General features: G+C 42.3%; 1 protein-coding gene across 3 annotated transcripts in view; it reads right to left on the bottom strand.

The window, feature by feature from the left end:
* The window catches only part of CDH8 (cadherin 8), a 169,721-nt gene that overhangs the window by 91,742 nt on the left and 57,851 nt on the right, over nt 1-20,128 (bottom strand). For all 3 annotated transcript variants that reach the window (XM_064159940.1, XM_064159941.1, XM_064159942.1), the window contains exon 3: nt 1,591-1,710. In XM_064159940.1, coding sequence (XP_064016010.1) covers nt 1,591-1,710 — 120 coding nt within the window. The remainder of the gene's footprint in view (nt 1-1,590; nt 1,711-20,128) is intronic.

The raw sequence follows: 20,128 nt of genomic DNA, 5'->3' as shown, positions 1-20,128 counted from the left end.
ATCACCTTGCTAGGTGAAGAAGAGTTACTTCCTTGCATTAAGCATAAAGTATTAATGCAGCACAAATACTAAAGCTGAGCAAAACAAAACATTTTTCTACCTTTAGAATATTCCTTGCAGGCTATTTTTGTGTGGATGAAATGAAAAATGTGTGCAGGTAAGGAATACACTGATGAGTTCCCATGCTACCGCACCAACATTCCCTAGTAGAAACCGAGGAGGATCTTGCAGCTAATCCCCCTCTAATTAAGACAGCTAACTCCAGTCATTATTCCAGGCAATAATTTTTGGTAGTAAATAAAATCAAGTCATATATTTGGATACTCGATGGCCAGAGGTCTGCTCATGGTCTCATTTCCACGTGACTTATGAGAAATCAGCCAGCATGAACCAAGGAGCTTCACTAATAACTGTCTCCTGATGTAGTCATTTTTTAAACAAGGTACTGTGCTCCTGTTGTGCTGTGCTAGAACTGTGTTTGTAAAGGCACCAAATAAAACACTGAATCTTGATCCAGAAATTGGTTTCACCTTCAGCACAGCCATCCTCCAACCAGAGCAAAATGCTTGAATGGATGAATCCATCTATCTATTAACATTTATCAGCTGATACTATTTAACCCCCACACTGGGACATTTCTAAGGAAAGGAAATATTTTTTCTTATGCTATCTCATCAGAAACCTGTAAAGAACTTTTGGACTTGAAAAAATCCAAGAGTACTCTTTTTAATGACAGTGAGAAAAGTTAGCATGCTTGAGCTATCAAAAAGCATCCTCTTATAATTTCCCCTACCATTTCTTTCATAATTCTCTTCATTTGTGTGAGGTAGGGGGCTTTACTCCTTTCTTTATGGTGATACAAACTCAGGTGGGGTTTTGTACACTTTAAAATGAGTTACACTTTTCTTCTCTTCATGAGACCACAGCTGCTTGACTCTCAGTGATTAAAAACAGCTTCCAGTAACAGGTGAAGGAATATAAGACATGAGAGCGAATCACTTTAGAAACACTTCTCAAAACAAATTCCCTGTAAGTATGATGGAGGTAGAGAGAACAAGAGGGAATGGATTTATTGGGGCTTCTTTCACATGACTTTCAAGCCTTTAAAGCCAGAGAGAAATAAACTCATCCTAAATGCACACTGACAGAACCTTATACCAAGCACAGCATCGTGTTCTTTCTTTCCTCCGACCCACCCAACCCAGAAAGAAAAAGAGTTTGTAATGAAACCACACAACATATTCATGAATATTCTCAAGCTAAACTGGTACTTCCTTCAACTGGAAACACTCTATCTCACACTGAATATTCTCTTGTGCTCATTAAATTTCTCAGGACAAGGCTTTCAACCCCTAATCAGGTCTAAGTCACATGGAACTTCCACTACCCTCAGATTTGCTTCAGCAGCTTCTGCTGTATCAGCATCACCACTCCTTACGTTATCATTGCTACAGAACTTTGTCTTTTCCCATGACCAGTCTCTGGCAGAGTTAAAGTGAGGCATGGGTTACAACTTGGTAATACAGACAGATATCTACCTTTAACCCCCTGTTTAAAGTGTAAATGGGATTCAGAGTCAGAGTCACCTACCTGTATGTGGCTCAATGGAAAAGTAAGGCTGTCCTTCCAGAATGCTGTAAACCAGTTTGGCACTGTTTCCATAAACTGGATCATCTGCATCTGTAGCTGTTACTTTAGTAACAAAGGTGCCTAAACAAAAAAGAACACACAAAATTCCCCTTCACACTCTTCATAGATATTTGCATAACCATTCAAAAAATAATCTGAAGAAAAATTTAATTTCTTTGTGGGTTGTCTGACAATAATAAAGGAAGAAACAGAAAACATTACTTGTAGAACACAAACAAAACATTTCCCTTAAAGATGATATATGCCAGCAGAGTGAATACCTGGGTAAGAGGGGAAAAAAAACACCTTTCTGGTAGCTGTATTATTTAAGGTTTCTTTGTAGCACACATTTAAAGCTACCTGCCAGATCTGGGTAGACTTCAAGCATTTGCAAAGGAATCATATCAAAGGGATATGAAATACAAGGTTAATAATACAATATAATATGTTGCATTTTAAGATTTGCAAAATCACATTTGAAAGAACATTGCCAACTTACAGGGACCACATAGAAAAGCAATAATAAAACAGAAGTCATTTTCTCCCCTTGGCTTCCAGCCATAATAATGGTTTGATGTGGCCACGGTGACAGAGTTAGGACATCTATTGTCTCTGAAATGAGCCTTTGCCACTGAGGGGGCCATTGTCTAGCCAGAGCTATAAATTGCATTCTCTGGCCAAAAAACAGAAGGAAAAAAACCTGGGAAAGTGCTCCTTTTACTTTGTAGGCAACGTAACACTTCCCACTTCTGACAGCAGCAAAACTGAATGCATTTCAGTCAGTTACATGAAGCCTGTTGCAGAGATTTTTTATTTGTTGTTTGTTCTGGATGGCTTCAAAACATAATGATGTCATTAATTAGGCTAACAATAACAACAGTATCGACAAAGGAGGGCAAAGCAACAGAGAGAGCAGGTTAAAGGCTGAATTATGTTTCCTATGTTCAGAAAGGAGAAGGATTACAGAGGGAAATAACATGGCAGTAAAACCAGCCTGTGCTCTTCCTTCTCACACTTGGAGTCTAGTTGAATCCAAATGACATGTCACATTGGGACAGGAACAGCAAACTCCAGGAGGAGGAGATCCCTTGGCCATGTGTTTTTGCATTGCCCTCTCAACTTTCTCTGCATGACACATTACTCCTGTGGCATTGGGTGGGTTTGTGAGCTACAGTACCTGCAAACAATTTTGAGGCACGTTTGCATATTTAGAGATCAGTGGTATCTCACCCAATAGCTTCCATTCTGTGCTTTCCCACCTTTCCCTTCAAAAATCAGGGCAAGATATGGGGCTAGCAGGATTTGGGATGGACACAAGGGATGGAGAACACCTTGCTTATAGACCAGCAGTTCTGCAGCTCCTGAAGATGAAGCAGGTTTGCTGCATGGGAATAATGAGATAATTCCCAGGGAAGGGAACACAGACAAGTGGCATAAAAACATCTCACCGGGGCGGGGGGGGGAAGGAAATCCTGTGGCTTGTACTTATCATTTTTGCTACAGGCATAAATGTAGCCATTCTTACAGGAGGAGAATATCAATGAAGGGAAGCAGATCAGCAGTGTCATGCAAGCTCTACCATTGCCCCATCTGGCAGCAAAGTGATCCACCAGCTTCCCTCTTGCTGCTCAGCAGGGACCAGAAGATTCCACACGGCTTGCAGCCAATGTGCACTACATGGAATAGGAATGCATCACCTACAACTCTCATGTTGCAATTACCTTTGATAGACACTTGCTGAATCTGTTCTTACAGACATGCAGACTATTTGTTTTGAAGCTCAGCTCTTCTTTCTTATGTTGAAAGGTGACTTTATGCCTGACCTTTAACATAATAATCTTTAGCCTGCCACTGGGCATCAGAAATGCACTTTATCCTCAACTTTATTGTTGGTTTGGAAGGAATTACCATTGGAAACCTATTGTCTGACCAATTACAAATGTTACTACATGCCCAGATGCTAACAGACAGTCCCTGCTAGCTTTGAATGCAAATGATAAAGGGGACATATGATATAAACACAGTCCCCAGCCTTGCAGCAAGTACAGCAGCTTCAGTCTGTAAATGACATCCTTGCTGTCCTGCTTCTGACATAGGAGAATAAAAACAGTAACAGAGAAGCACACTCAGAGGCCATGGTGTAGACCAGAGAAAATAAATTACATAGGCACCAGTAACAAGGGAGTATGCAGGATGCTTGAGTCTGAATGTTACAGGAACAGATAAGTAAAAGGACCCTTTGTGGCTTGCCCAGGACAGTTAAAAAGCACAAAAAGATGCAGCTACCAGGATTGTATCACATGTGTCAGTTTTGTTAACCCACCTTCTGTAAGTCACACAGAGATTAACAAGGTCTTGATGCTGGTGTTCCTGCAGAACACCTTCTCTTAGCCAATCTGTATCTCCTCCCTGCAGAATTCAGACTACAGCCACACAGTCCCTGAAGGACATTCTCTGCAGTTCACAGCTGCTGTCCCACATGTGACACCAAACCAAAGAATCAGGGAATTGCTTTGGTTGCAAAAGAACTCTAAGATCAAGTCCAGCTGTCAACACAAGGCAATTAAACCATGTCCTGAAGTGCTATGCCCACATATTTGTCGAAGATCTCCAGGGACAGTGACCCCACCTCTTCCCCAGCAGCCCGATCCAGCTCCTGACCACTCTTGCAGCACAGAATTTTTGTTCCACTGAGTGTAGAGGTCAGTGCATCCCTCAGTGCCTTCAAACTCAAACCTCAAGTGACGTGCTAGGCTTCTGTAGCTACCATCATAAACCTTCTGTTCTGTAATCTTCCAGGACAGAAGAGTCTTGTGCAGAACATCATAAACCATGACATGGCTGGAATGAGAAAAGGCTCATCACAGCAAAACATTTTGCAAGAGTATTTTATCTAGGCTCTTTCACTTTGTTTCCATGAGTACTTTACCTGTTCAAATCCATGCTGCCACAGAACAGTTGAGTCAAGTTTTATACTGTTAAAAATCCTCACACTACACTTCTTCCTTTAAAGTTGTGTTAGGTTGAATAGGAGAACATACTGGTGCTGGACTAAGGTTGGTTTATTCCTGGTTACAGCATGGATGTTTGCCTTTAAGGATGCTGGCTACAACTACCTGAAGGGAGGTTGTAGCCAGGTGAGAGTCAGTCTCTTCTGCCAGGCAACCAGAAACAGAACAAGGGGACACAGTCTCAAGTTGTGCAGGGGAGGTTCACGTTGGATGTTAGGAGGAAGTTCTTACCAGAGAGAGTGATTGGCATTGGAATGGGCTGCCCAGGGAGGTGGTGGAGGCACCATCCCTGGAGGTGTTGAAGCAAAGCCTGGCTGGGGCACTTAGTGCCATGGTCTGGTTGACTGGCTAGGGCTGAGTGCTAGGTTGGACTGGATGATCTTGGAGGTCTCTTCCAACTTGGTTGATTCTGTAATTCTATTCTGTGATTCTGTGATACACTTTATAGACAAAGGAAAACAAAGAAGTGAAGATGTTGACTTCTTTGAGATTGTGCTTGATTTGCCTAGCTGGCTCTCATTTCAAAGGACTTTGGCACAATTAGGTTGCTTGTTTAGAAAGATTTGATGTATAATGTCTATTCTTTTCTTATTTCACTTGAGAATTTCCAAAGACTTTTATAGATATTTATCCCAGGACTTCAAAACTTAAATGGCTATGCTGATTCTTTGATAAATGCATCTTTTGTCCCAAGTATTCATTAGACTTTAAAGCTGAATAAGCCTTAATAAAAAAGATGCAATTTCTGTCTGAATGTTGCTTCCAGTCATGATGCTTAGGTCCCAGGATTTTTTCCTTGTGATGTAAAATAATCACATACTGAGGGTCCAAGTTTATCTGAAATTTATACACGCACTAGAAGAAACATATCCCAGAATCACAGAATGTTGTAAGGGACCTCAAAAGATCATCCAGTCCAACCTCCCTGCCAGAGCAGGATTACCTAGAGCAGGTCACACAGGAATGCATCCAGGCAGGTTTGGAATATCTCCAGAGAAGGAGACTCCACGACCTCTCTGGGCAGCCTGCCCCAGGGTTCTGTCACCCTCACAGTGAAAAAGTTTTTCCTTATGTCCCAGTGGCACCTCCTCTACTCCAGCTTACAGCTCTTTCCCTTGTCCTGTCATTGGACATCCCTGAGCAGAGCCTGCCTCTGTCCTCCCAGCGCTGCCCTGCACGTCTTTAGAAACATGAATGAGGTCATCTCTCAGTCTCCTCTTCTCTAAGCTAGAGAGACTCAGCTCTCTCAGCCTTTCCCTTCAACAAGTAATGTGTAATTATCATAAATATGTAATAATCATAAAGTATGCAGTATGTAATAACCATCACATGTGTAATAACCATCAAATATGCAATAATCAGTATTCCTATTCACTGCTGATGCACAGAAAAGCTGTGGCAGGGGGATATGCTTCTTTTTCTTTACCATAGGGTCATTTGAAGTGTGATGGTAATCTTGCCTAACAAAACTACTGAAAAGAATGGAAAAAATACTTCCTTTGCTCATAGAAATCAATTTCATGGAATCACAGAATGACTTAGGTTGAGAGAGACCCTGGCCAACACCTACTCCAACCTCCCCACCATGGGCAGGGATGCCCCTCAACTCGACTCAGCTGATTAAGGTCTCATCCAACCTGGCCTTCCACATCCCTGGGGAAGAGGCATCCACAACCTCCCTGGACAGCCCATACCAGAATCTCACCAATTTTTTTACACTGCCAGTCAGTACTTCATTTCCAGCTATCATACAGAGCTCTGAGAAAGTCTGACAAACTCAGACATTTGCTCCCAACAATCTTAAATGGTTTAAAACGTAAATTGGGCAAAATTAAACAAATTGTTTATGAAAGCTGTGAGCTACCAGGAAACAGAAATTAAGGAAGCCACTTCCACAATTAAAATTAGCTAAGATGTTACATAGTTTAAATGTTATCACCTCTGATTTGAACTTTTTGGGGGGTTGGGTTTTTCTTTTTGTTTCGCTTTGTTTTACACTTTGATTCAAACCTGCAGGGAGGAAACTTGCCACATGAATATGTTCACACCAGCAATAAGCATATAAAACACAGAAACATTCAGGTTGGCAAAGCCCCTCAGGATCACCAAGTCCAACCTACAACCCTACTTTACAAGACTCATCTAGAACCATATCCCTAAGCACCACATCCAGGCTGGGTGACTCCACCACCTCCCTGGGCAGCTCATTCCAGTGCCTGACCACTCTCTCCACAAAATTTTTTTTCCTAGTGTCCAATCTAAACCTCCCCAGCTGCAGCTTGAGGCCATTCCCCCTTGTTCTTCCTTCAATTACCTGTGAGAAGAGACCAGCAGGAGCCTCTCCACAATGTCCCTTCAGGTAGTTGTAGACAGCAATGAGGTCTACCCTCAGCCTCCTCTTATTCAAGGTAAACAGCCTCAGCTCCCTCAGTCACTCATCTAAAGGAGCAACTTTGTCCCCTTTGCATCTGCAGACAGTGTTGCTAGAACTGGTTCCACTGTGAGATGCTAAGGGTCCAGAAGCAGCAGCAATCTATCATTCTCCTCTAAGTGACAGAAGCCTTTTCAACCAGGCATGAAGCAAAGGTTTGGAGAATTGGGAGATTCTTGAGGGAGAAAAATAATGCAGGAAAAAAACCCTCTTGTGGCTTGTGTTGGTCATTTCTTTTGGCTACAGGCATAAAATTAGCCACTCTCACAGGGAGAGAATATCGATGAAGGGAAGCAGACTATCATGCAAGCTCTCCCATGGCCCCATCTGGCAGCAAAGGCTGGATGAGGTACTCAGTGCCATGGTCTAGATGTCTGGCTAGGACTGGGTGCTAGGCTGGACTGGATGAGCTTGGAGGTCTCTTCCAACCTGGTTGATTCTATGATTCTATGAAAGTGATCCACCAGCTTCTCACCTGTTCCTCAGGGGAAAAGAGGAGCTCAAACCATGGCTGTTCTTTAGACAGCCTCCAGAACACAGCAGAACTCTCTGTGCTTTGGAATATCATTGTTTAAGCAGGATTTTCCTCCACTACAGACACTCCAGTTATAAACTACATGCAGATAAGTATTTTTCACATGTGTAATGTGCTTAAAGTTTTAAAGATAAAAAAGAAAATGGCATTGAAAAAGCAGCAAGAAGGCAAGGAAGTCTATTTATTGAGGAAATGCTCTTTGAAAAACAGCATTCTGGGTTCTGCCCAGCATATAAACAGCTAAAGGTTTCTGCCTGTGCTTAATTTTGACTGCGTTTGGCTTGTGTTTGTTTCTTTGTCAATGCTACAACAAACTCATTTAGCTAAAGACTATAAATTTGAATGGGTGCCATTTTCACAAGAAAGCCACTGCTATAGTCCAAGTTACTGTTGTCCCAATTACAATAATATAGCAGTTCTATATAAGCTGGCCCAACACCACAGCCACTGCTTCTCTTGGCTTTATGTACCTAACATTGCCTTCTGGAAACCAAACCCATCTCTTTTTTTCAATAGATGAGGCAAATTGTGAGATTTTCAGTTTAAAAACCCTGAACTTTTCTGTGTTTTCTTTTCCTGAGCTACACTTTTGCAATGCTAATGACCCTGTGATTAAATATGGACTGCAAAGAGATTCAACAGATTCTAATTAATGAACACTTCTAATGCGATTTAGCCATTAACCATTGCTGATTGTTTTACCCTGTTAGTGTCGGGTTTCATAGCTCCTCTTTGCAACAGGCAGGCAATCAGAGGTGCAATCAACAACAGAAGTATTTTTATATGGCTAGGTAAGAAAGCCTGTGTTTGCTAGCAAACTAAGATTAAAAGCCATCATAAAAATAAGACGTGTGCGTTTGGTTAGCACTCTTCTGTTGTTTTGGCTGTGTTTTTATGTGCAAGTCAGGGTGCAGATCCTGCACATTAGTCAGAAAGACAAATGCACATGCTGCCACGAGGAGTAGGAAAGCAAATTTCTTTGTGTGGCAGTGAAATATGTGCATTGAAAAAAAATGAAAAAGAAGAACTCCAACTTGTATGTTGTAAAGGAGGTAACACATAGCTGGTGCCAGGAATTTACATGAATCCATATGCAGAGAAGCAACTGTTTTGATGAGAGATCGCAGGGGCTGGGAGAAGTAAAAGCTGTCACCATTATGCACCCCAGTGGCACCAACTCACCTCATTGCCTCAGGGACTCCTGGGGATTTTTTTGTTCTTCTGATCACCTTTCTGGTCTCACTCATTCTTTCTCTCCTGCTCTTCCCAAATCTTGCCAGGCTGGAGTCACCACTTCATTCAGTAGATGTGTTCTCTCATTCTTTCTCTCCTGTTCTTCCCAAATCTTGCCAGGCTGGAGTCACCACTTCATTCAGTAGATGTGTTCTCTCATTCTTTCTCTCCTGCTCTCCCCAAATCTTGCCAGGCTGGAGTCACCACTTCATTCAGTAGATGTGTTCTCTCACTCTTTCTCTCCTGCCCTTCCCAAATCTTGCCAGGCTGGAGTCACCACTTCATTCAGTAGATGTGTTCCCTCATTCTTTCTCTTCTGCTCTTCCCAAATCTTGCCAGGCTGGAGTCACCACTTCATTCAGTAGATGTGTTCCCTCATTCTTTCTCTCCTGCTCTTCCCAAATCTTGCCAGGCTGGAGTCACCACTTCATTCAGTAGATGTGTTCCCTCATTCTTTCTCTCCTGCTCTTCCCAAATCTTGCCAGGCTGGAGTCACCACTTCATTCAGTAGATGTGTTCCCTCATTCTTTCTCTCCTGCTCTTCCCAAATCTTGCCAGGCTGGAGTCACCACTTCATTCAGTAGATGTGTTCTCTCACTCTTTCTCTCCTGCCCTTCCCAAATCTTGCCAGGCTGGAGTCACCACTTCATTCAGTAGATGTGTTCCCTCATTCTTTCTCTCCTGCTCTTCCCAAATCTTGCCAGGCTGGAGTCACCACTTCATTCAGTAGATCTGCTCTCTCATTCTTTCCCTCCTGCTCTTCCCAAATCTTGCCAGGCTGGAGTCACCACTTCATTCAGTAGATCTGCTCCCTCACTCTTTCTCTCCTGCTCTTCCCAAATCTTGCCAGGCTGGAGTCACCACTTCATTCAGTAGATGTGTTCCCTCATTCTTTCTCTCCTGCTCTTCCCAAATCTTGCCAGGCTGGAGTCTCATTCTTTCTCTCCTGCCCTTCCCAAATCTTGCCAGGCTGAACTCACCACTTCATTCAGTAATCTGCTTCCCAAAGTGACAGGGCATTAAGAGTGCACTTACAAGACAAAAGACTTCTCATTGTTTACCACCTGTTTTGTTTCTCTAAGAGGATCACCGTGCTTCAAAATCTCTAGCTAGATTCTGAGTCTGGCTGGCAGCAGCCCTGCAGTCCACAGTGGTCGAAGCAAAGCATTGTTTGTATGCAGCAGGTCAGATAAGCATTCTATCCAAAACGAAGCTTTTTCTTCACTGTCCTTCTTTGCTATAATCTCACAGGTAGCAAGACACTTGTTGTCATGGTAACAATTTTTTATTGAATAAAACTGCAATAATCTCATAAAAAGCTGCATAAGTTCTTGACATGTAAATTATTACTGCCTCAAAGCTGAAAAAAAAACCCTCCTTATTCTTGTTTGGTTTTAATTGTTGCTGATGTTTTAAAACACAAAAGCATCGTTTTAAGCATTATTATCCTGTATTATTCCATGGGACCATTTCTAAACACATAATCCATGAACTGGAGATTTTGCTAACCAAATAAAGGAAAAGTCTGTGGAATAGAAATCTGTCTAAAGCACTTCAGAACTTGTTAACATATGCAAAATAGGCACTGAAAATATTAGCATTGGTATTTTAAACTGCAGAACTTGGTGTCTATGCAGATATTCACACATACATATGTGAGTGTGTTTCATGAGGATTTTAGGGGCATCTTATTTCATTCCCAGCTTTTACATCAGCACTTCAATGGAGTTTCATTATTATTAATAGCTAATTTCATAGAATCATAGAATCATAGAATCAACCAGGTTGGAAGAGACCTCCAAGATCAGCCAGTCCAACCTAGCACCCAGCCCTAGCCAGTCAACCAGACCATGGCACTAAGTGCCTCAGCCAGTCTTTGCTTCAACACTTCCAGGGACAGCAACTCCACCACCTCCCTGGCCAGCCCATTCCAATGCCAATCACTCTCTCTAGCAACAACTTCCTCCTAACATCCAGCCTAGACCTCCCCCAGCATAACTTGAGACTGTGTCCCCTTGTTCTGTTGCTGGCTGTCTGGGAGAAGAAACCAACCCCACCTGGCTACAACCTCCCTCCAGGTAGCTGTAGACAGCAACTTATTGCCAAAGATCTAAAAGCATAATGTGTGCATCAGGTCTTACAATGCAAGAAAGTCTTCTCCCCAAAGACTCCAAAAGCCAAGTACCAGGCAAAACAAATGCAGACAGGCAACTGAAGAGAGAGCAGCAGATGAGAAGAGGATGGAAATTATCCAGGGCAGCACTGCTGGCTGCACACAGTGGTGCTGCTCCCTGACCTACCTGCTGTCAGGTCAGCACACCTACCCCACGGTGCCTGCAGTATGCAGGCATCATACGAGAGTTTTAAGAACAGATGACAGAGATCTTGTGTGGGTTTTTCAGGAGATCTTCCCACACTTAAAGAAAAGCATATAAAAAATATAGAAGCATTTGCTCAGTGTCCAGTGCACTCCTTTCACAGCTGAAAAAAGGCAGGGAGGTGGCAGGTGGCATCCTAAGCAGTGATAAGGGGTCTGCTAAGGGACAAATGGGCAACTTAGACTTGACATGCTAGAGAGGCAGCAAGGCCAGCGTGGATTCTGCTCTATCTCTAGAATAATCTTGGCCATGGCCTCTCCTGGAGGGAGGAATGAGAAAGAAAATTTGTGTACCATACAGATGAAATACTGATATGTGGGTGATGAGAACCATATAAGTACATAGATACAAGACTTCACTTAATCTTCCACAAGGAGAAAAACAACAACAAAAGCTTCCTTACAGTGAGAAATTGTACAAGGAGGAATAGCTCCCCAAGGGAAATAACAGAATTCTCCTCACTGAAGAGTTCACTCTATTGCACAGGCTGCTAGATAATGTATTCTGAGGGAAAACCCTAGAAAGACAGGAAGATTAACTAATGGGGTAATTTGTTTTTCCCAGCTGTAATTTATTTGACTCTAAGTAGTGAAATACTGTGATGCTGTCACGATCTTGTTTATGATGATTAAGGTAAGGAAGAAGGAAAAGAGGGTTATTCATATAACTCAGTTTTAAGCTCAACTGGCTAAATTAGATACCTGGTTGCAGCAGCTTTCTGCTCTAAAGGGAGGAAGAGACAATTGTCCTCTCGTGGGATCCTTCTTTCTTGGCTGACCAGAGAGGAATCCAAATTAAACAAGGCAGCTAATGTGAAAGCCTAAATTTCAATCATACAACTACTCTTGTATGTAGATGGACTCCAAACAGGCCATACCAGTCTGTAGCTCCAGCCTTCCAGGAACTTCAAGCACAGAAGCTGGCACATAAACATACAGGACAAGTACAAATCCTGCAAGACCTCTGTTTTCATTTACATTTTCTCCCCATATATATATATATATATATATATGAACACCTATGTGCACTTAAATACTCATATAGACAACTTTATACAGTTCATAGAATCACAGAATGCCAGGTTGGAAGGGACCCCAAGGATCACCTGGTCCAAACTTTCCAGGTGATAGTATAGTTGAAATGAGGTGGCCCAGCACCCTGGTCAGCTGAGTCTTAAAATTGCCCAATGTAGGAGATTCCACTTCTTCCCCTGGCAATGTCTGACTGTTCTCATGGGGAAACTCTTTCTTCTGGAGCCCAATTGGAATCTCTCCAGGAGTAACTTGCACCCATTACCCTTTGTCTCTTCCATGAGACTTCTCATAAAAAAGGATTCTCCATCCTCTGAACTTACTGAAATAAACTGCAACTAATATCTTTCCTATTATTTCTTTTAAACTAATCTAATCTATTAGAGCAACAAAGCATTTCCTGCTTGCCTTGCTACTTTGTGCTATATAGTCATGTGTAACATCACTGAAATGCACAGAAAAAGAAACTTCAGAACTCAGCACTTCAGATTTAGAGGAAATGGCAAATGTTGCTCCAAAGAATCGATCATCTAAACCAAATGCATTAACTCCTGCAAACTCTGTCTTAGGAAAGGGAGCTGAAAGAACCAAAGAGGAGCAGTTTGGTCAGCAGTAGGAAATGGGAGCTGAAAGAATCAAAGGGGAGCAGTTTGGTCAACAGTAGGAAATGGGAGCTGAAGGAATCAAAGGGGAGCAGTTTGGTCAATGGTAGAAAATGGGAGCTGAAGGAATTCAAGGGGAGCAGTTTGGTCAACAGTAGGAAATGGGAGCTGAAGGAATTCAAGGGGAGCAGTTTGGTCAACAGTAGGAAATGGGAGCTGAAGGAATTCAAGGGGAGCAGTTTGGTCAACAGTAAGAAATGGGAGCTGAAGGAATCAAAGGGGAGCAGTTTGGTCAACAGTAGGAAATGGGAGCTGAAGGAATCAAAGGGGAGCAGTTTGGTCAACAGTAGGAAATGGGAGCTGAAGGAATTCAAGGGGAGCAGTTTGGTCAACAGTAGGAAATGGGAGCTGAAGGAATCAAAGGGGAGCAGTTCGGTCAACAGTAGGAAATGGGAGCTGAAGGAATTCAAGGGGAGCAGTTTGGTCAACAGTAGGAAATGGGAGCTGAAGGAATCAAAGGGGAGCAGTTTGGTCAACAGTAGGAAATGGGAGCTGAAGGAATTCAAGGGGAGCAGTTTGGTCAACAGTAGGAAATGGGAGCTGAAGGAATTCAAGGGGAGCAGTTTGGTCAACAGTAAGAAATGGGAGCTGAAGGAATCAAAGAGGAGACGCTTGGTCAACAGTAGGAAATAAGCACTACATTCAGTGATGAAGTTCTATGGATTTAAGTGCAAGGAACTGTTTCCTGCTTCCCCCTGGAAAACAATCTTTTCCTGTATACCTGATACACTAAGTCAGGTTTAGCAGAAGGGAAATCTGAGTTGTTCTAAATGCTACATATTTCTCAATGCAATTTTTAGAGCAGTGAGTTAAAAATTGTTAACAACATGCAGTATGTGCATGAGTCAAAACTCTCTGAACAACTGAAAAGACTGTCACATGTAAGGCACTGGGTTTAGGCTGCTCATGTGACATTTTAAGGACGTTTTATTATGTGAGGGAAATGGTAAAAACGTATTGTATGCAAATGTGTAACTGCAAGAATATGCAAGGTGCTTGCTATGCACAGGAGAAAAATGCTTTCTGTGCAGCCCACAGACAATGGAGGAAGCTGGCAGCCTTCAGCATTTTACAGCTGTATAATGAGGGCCGTAGGAAGCGTGGCTCTGAAAGCTAATAAACTGCATATTTGACAATTTATTGTGCAGAAACTAATTGTTTTAGAAGCCTGCTGCCGTTTTAACACGATCATTTGGCAACACAAATGTTTTATTTCAGAGGTATGCGTTCAGATCTAGCGATACAGGTAACTGGCAATTATCCTTGCTGATGCTACATGCTGCTTGCATTTGGCTTGTGTGAATCTAATAAGAAAGGATACTGCCTTTTGCAGTTTTAAGGTTTGGCAGTTCTTTCTTGCTACAACTTATAAGGTGGTGCCATCAGAGAGCCTGCAGATATTCCTTCACAAATTCCCCTGGGTGGCTGTTTGTTAGGATTAGAATACAGTCTGTAACATCACAGGCAATGGTAGAAGGGTAAAATACATTTTATGTCTGGCTTCAAGAATTATGTTTTGTTTTCATGCACTGATTTTTGGTTTAATTCTCCTTTTAGATATCACCCTGACTTTAGAATACGAATTGATACTTGTGAGAGATGGGGGGAAATGGCTATTCTTTTGTCCAGGACTTTTCAAAGACTGCTTGTCTCTAATCAATTGCCTGTTTCATCAGCATTCCTCCTGCGAGGTCCCCAGGCAAAAGACAGTAAAATTGGATGATGGCTGTACGCTGTAATTCCAAGCAGGGAAAGTACCATAAGGTTTGTTGATGCTGATGGAAGTTTCAGGTTGTGCTCAGGTGTATTGTATTCAAATGCAAATAAATAATCAAGCAGCCCTGGCTGTTTACTGCAGAAATTCTTTCATTTCTAACTTTCTGTTGTAAACCCAGAAAATGGTCGGTGTTACCTGGCAGCTTTGAAGCTCTGCTTGCTTTGTTTGGAACACTGAAGTCTATAATGCCAGCAACTGTAATCCAGGTTGCAAAAGCAGACTCTGAAGTATTGCCCCCTCAGGCCACTCTGGAGCAAGCATATGGCAGCAGAGACCATTTGGGCCCCAGGGAAAGGGGAGAGTTGAATCAGCTGCCCAGCAGTACTCCACCGAGTGATTCATGAGAGAGCCGTATTGACATCAGCTCCACGGGCAGTCCCTTTTCTGTATTGGCAGAGGAACATTAGCCGCTGCAGGTCCAGCCACTGAACAAAGACAGAGGGAACACTTTGGGGCATGACCAGCAACGGATCAGAATTGGACCTGACTCTCATTTCCCCAAATGTCAAGTGTGTCCATCAAAGAGATACCTAACCTGGGCCTCTGAATTAACAGAGCTTGAGAACTGCTAGTCCCCTGTGCTCTAAAGCCAAATCTTTTACGTTAGCAGAGAGGATAGAAGTGATATTAATAAAAGGTTCTGTGAAAATATTACTGTATCAAGCTTCATTTTCTGACCTAGAACAGTTCCCACAAGTGGAAAAAGAGGGACCACACTTCAGCCCTGTTCTTCAGCATTTCATCAAGCCTCAGGCTGGCAGAACTCTCTACTGGTCTGAGTTCCTCTCATCTGTCTGGTTTGCACTTTGGCATCATCCACTGGCCAGCAAATGGGCTCATGTCAGGAGCGTAACTGCTTGGCAAAATGAAGGGGCATGCTTTTAAAGTTAACAAAACACAAAAATCTACCACTGTTTTAAACACTCTTTGCTCTTCAAAAGTAGAGAAATGTTTCCCAATTGGGGAAGGAGTGAAAAACCTGTGCCAGAAGTAGAATTCAGCTTGTGACCAAAAGAGAAGGTACCAAAACCCTACATCGAAGAGCTCTTTTCATACAGTTACAAACTGAGCTAGGGCGATGTGTTTGATATGTACAAATGAAAGCAACCACAAAGAATTTCAGCAGCAGAATATCCTCAACAAGAACAGGATGCTTGTGACTACGAGACAAAAGTCATCTGCAAAACCAACAGAAGGACAGATTCTCATAGATTGCATAGGACTACAGAATCATGCACCTAAGACTTCCAAAATGTTCTCTGCTCTGCTCTCATCTGACCAATGTACAGCTGTATCTGTCTGTCTGTTCTCATCCTGTGAAACAGAAGCACCATAGGAAGATTTGTCTATATATGGGGACATTCAAGGTCAAACTTGATGCGGCATCGAGCAGCCTGACCTAGTTGATGTCCCCACCCACTGCAGGAGAAGCTAGGCAAGATCACCTTCCTTCCCAACCCAATATATTCTATGATTCTGTGATGTGGAACATGACTTACAATTCTGAGCCAAAGGACTTTTTCCTGAGGAGTTTATCTCCACTATGTGTCATTTGCACAATGTTCCTCGGTGTGAGGGGAATGCACATGTGTAAAGGAAAGGAAAAGTTGTGACATAATGCTGACAATAGGAAGAAAAAAGACAGCGTTTGTCTGAGCAATGACTACACACCAACAGCTCCTTATTTTGCACAAGTAATTGCAGACTTACTTCTAAGAAGCAGACAGTGCTTCCAGAACCTGCCACTGGTATGAAGTATTTTCACAGAATCAGAGAGCATCAGCTTGGATGAGACCCCAAGCACCATCTGCCCCAACCTTTCCAATAGCCTAGTTGAAATAAGATGGCTCAGCACCTTGTCCAGTTGAGTCTTAAAACTGTCCTGTGTAGGGGAATCCACTACATCCTTTGAGAGATGATTCCAATGTCTGACTGTTTTCAAGATGAAACATTTTCTCCTGGAGTCCAGTGGGAATCTTCCCAGCAGTAACTTGTACCCATCACTCCCACTGGCCTCCTTACAAAAAGTGTATCTCCCTCCTTTTTGAGCAATCCCACTGACTGTAGCAATGAACTAGCAACAGAGCAAGGGGACACAGTCTCAAGTTGTGCCAGGGGAGGTCTAGGCTGGATGTTAGGAGGAAGTTCTTCACAGAAAGAGTGACTGGCAGTGGAATGGGCTGCCCAGGGAGGTGGTGGAGTTGCTGTCCCTGGAGGTGTTGAAGAAAAGACTGGATGAGGCACTTAGTGCCATGGTCTGGTTGACTGACTAGGGCTGGGTGCTAGGCTGGACTGGATGGTCTTAGAGGTCTCTTTCAACCTGATTGATTCTATGATTCTATGAACTAGCTTAGTATTTTTAGGACAATATAGATCAGTGCAACCAAAGGATCAAATTGTATTATTTCAGTTATGCAACAGCTTAACTTCATCCATGGTCCTTGAGCTCCTAATGGCCATTTGAGAACAACATTAAAAAACAATTACAGCTTCAGTGAGACCTTATAAGAAATAGAAAGCACAAAAAAATGACAGCACATACTCAGAAATCTGGTTTTTCAAAGTTCAATAACCAGTTGAATTAAAGAGGGAAGATGGTCTTGGGTTTGAATCTATCTGAAGCAATTAGTTAAGACTTTGCTTTTGAAGGCATATCTCAGTCACATGCAGAAGATATTCAACCCATGCACACTCACTCGATAAATTGCTCACGTAACACACTCTTCAGCACCACAGCTAGTGAAATTGATTATGCACAAAATGAACCAGTAGAGGAACAAGACAACACGAAGATATACATTTTCTAACAGCTGGTACCTTGCTGCCACATTTTACAACATCTGCTGTTTTCTTTTGCTTTGCACTCCCTTTGCATTTACCCTTTGGGCTAATTTGTAGTTGACCCCAGTAATACAGTCCTTTTACTCTACAATTTTGTGACAAACTATCATTGATTTAACAGTCATGCTCAGTGGCTTAAAAATCAATGAATACATAGGAAAAAAAATGCCAGTAAGACAGTGTGGTTGATCTTGATAACATTTGAGGTGAGGTTTTCAGCATAACTTCCTAATTTAGCCAGTTATTTTATCACTGTTCCTATCAGATGCCACATGTTGATTTCATATGCAGCAGATTTTGTCCCTTCACACTGAATTTATAACTGGAAGGGAACTAATACCTTTAGGGGAACTGGAAAGAAAAGCTATACTGTGTACAGTGTGCTTTTACTATACATGGCTAAGCTAAATAACTCTGCCTAAGCTAAATAATTCTGTTCTCCTTTTGGGGAAAAAAAAGAAAGGGAAGCAAAAAGAAAGGGAAGCAAAAAGAAAGGGAAGCAAAAAGAAAGGGAAGCAAAAAGAAAGGGAAGCAAAAAGAAAGGGAAGCAAAAAGAAAGGGAAGCAAAAAGAAAGGGAAACAAAAAGAAAGGGAAGCAAAAAGAAAGGGAAACAAAAAGAAAGGGAAGCAAAATGAAAGGGAAAAAAAAGAAAAGGAAATCAAAGAAGAAGGAAAACAAAATAAAAGGAAAACAAAAAAGAAAGGGAAAAGATTGAATGATTTCTTATATACAGTGCTTTAATCAAGGGTAAACTTTGTTCCAAAGGAAAACATTGCTGAGTAGATGTTCCTGTGCCAAAACTGGAAAATGATATTCTGACTCAACTGAAAGCCTAAACTCTTTCCAGTAAAGACCTTTTCCCCCCTCAGTAAATAGTTTTTGTGGAAGCATTTAAGGACAAAAATATTCCCCTGAGCTTTGTCACACTGTTAGTATTTTCCAGTGTGAAAGGCAAAAGTGTTAGTAGAGCAACAGCAGACTGAACTTCACTGTCTGTGTTTTAAGATGGGCCTTTTATGACTGTCAGGGGAATTCTTAATACTTGGAGTATTAAAGTTTGTCTGTTTACCTTAATTCAGGCAAACTAAAGACAATTCTCTTCCCTTATGGCTTTTGTTCTTTTTCCATCTGTGTCCTTTTTTATTTCACCAACACGTTTGTCACACCACTTCTGTTGTCTTCTGTCTTTCAACATGACACAAGCTGTCTAAACACACTCAGCTTCACTAAGAACAAATACACGGATTTTCACTCCTCATTCCTCTCCTGAAAAAATGATCCTGAGACTCTCCTGTTGGGAGACAATAGCTGGTTTCCATCCCATATTCACTTTTGCAGCCTGCTTTCAGGAAATTCACGATTCTGTGCACAGCTGAGTAGCAGAAACAGGAGATAGTGGAGGAGGAGGGTGGTGACATGGTCTTTTCCCTTTCCCTTCCCTTTTCCTTTCCCTTCTCCTTTCCCTTCCCTTTTCCTTTCATTTTCTTTCCGTTTTCCCTTCCCTTCTCCTTTCCCTTCCCTTCTCCTTTCACTTTTCCTTTCCCTTCCCTTTTCCTTTCATTTTCTTTCCCTTTTCCTTTCCCTATTCCTTTCCCTTCCCTTCTCCTTTCCCTTTCCCTTCTCCTTTCCCTTTTCCTTTCCTTTTCCTTTCCCTTCCCTTCTCCTTTCACTTTTCCTTTCCCTTCTCCTTTCCATTTTCCTTTCCTTTTCCTTTCCCTATTCCTTTCCCTTTCCCTTCCCTTTCTCTTCCCTTTTCCTTTCCCTTCCCCTTTCCTTTTCCCTTCCCTTCTCCTTTCCCTATTCCTTTCCCTTCCCTTCTCCTTTCCCTTACCTTTTCCTTTCCCTTCTCCTTTCCTTTTCCTTTCCCTTCCCTATTCCTTCCCTTTTCCTTTCCCTTCCCTTTTCCTTTCCCTTCCCCTTCCCTTTTCCTTTCCCCTCCGCTTCCTTTTCGCTTTCCCTTTCTCTTCCTCTTCCCATTTCCCTTCCCTTCTCATTCCTTTTTCCATTCCCCCCCCAGCTCTTTCCTTTCAACAAGCTACAGAAGGAGTTCCAGCTACCTCTGTGGATGTTCCGAGATTGCTCATTCATGTACATGCCACGCTGTCTGTTGCAGCCATACATGCTGAGCTCACGGGCAGATAAGAGGAAGAGAGAGAGTCATGTCATGGGTTCCTTCCTCCCAGAAGCTTAGCTGAGCTTCTTTGAAAAAGGCTTTAACTGGGCTTCATTCCCAGTGTGTCCCTTCCCATCTAAATGTGATTAAACAAGATTTACAGGCAAATTGAATTATTTCCTATTTGTGCAAGGCAATACTCTTACGAGGAGGCGATTCCACAGATTTCACTTTTTTGATCTTTAATTCCTTAAGAAAATTAATATCAGAATTAAAAGATTAAAGTGCTCAGTTCCAGCACGGAACATATTCTCCATATGCACTATTGGCTTTCACAAGCAAATTCATCATTCTGGACTTGGGGAACAGGGCTCGCTGGGGGAGATTATACAGGAATCACATTTAAAAAATGACAGGATGAAAGAAGGGACAATTTCATTTCCGTCTCCAAACTTCTGGAATGTGCTCCTCTCTTTCCTCAAAGAG

The sequence above is a fragment of the Pogoniulus pusillus genome, chromosome 20 (genome assembly GCF_015220805.1).
Source record: "Pogoniulus pusillus isolate bPogPus1 chromosome 20, bPogPus1.pri, whole genome shotgun sequence".
Lineage (NCBI taxonomy): Eukaryota > Metazoa > Chordata > Aves > Piciformes > Lybiidae > Pogoniulus > Pogoniulus pusillus.
Note: the sequence above shows the minus strand (reverse complement) of the source record. Positions and strands in the feature narration are given on the sequence as shown.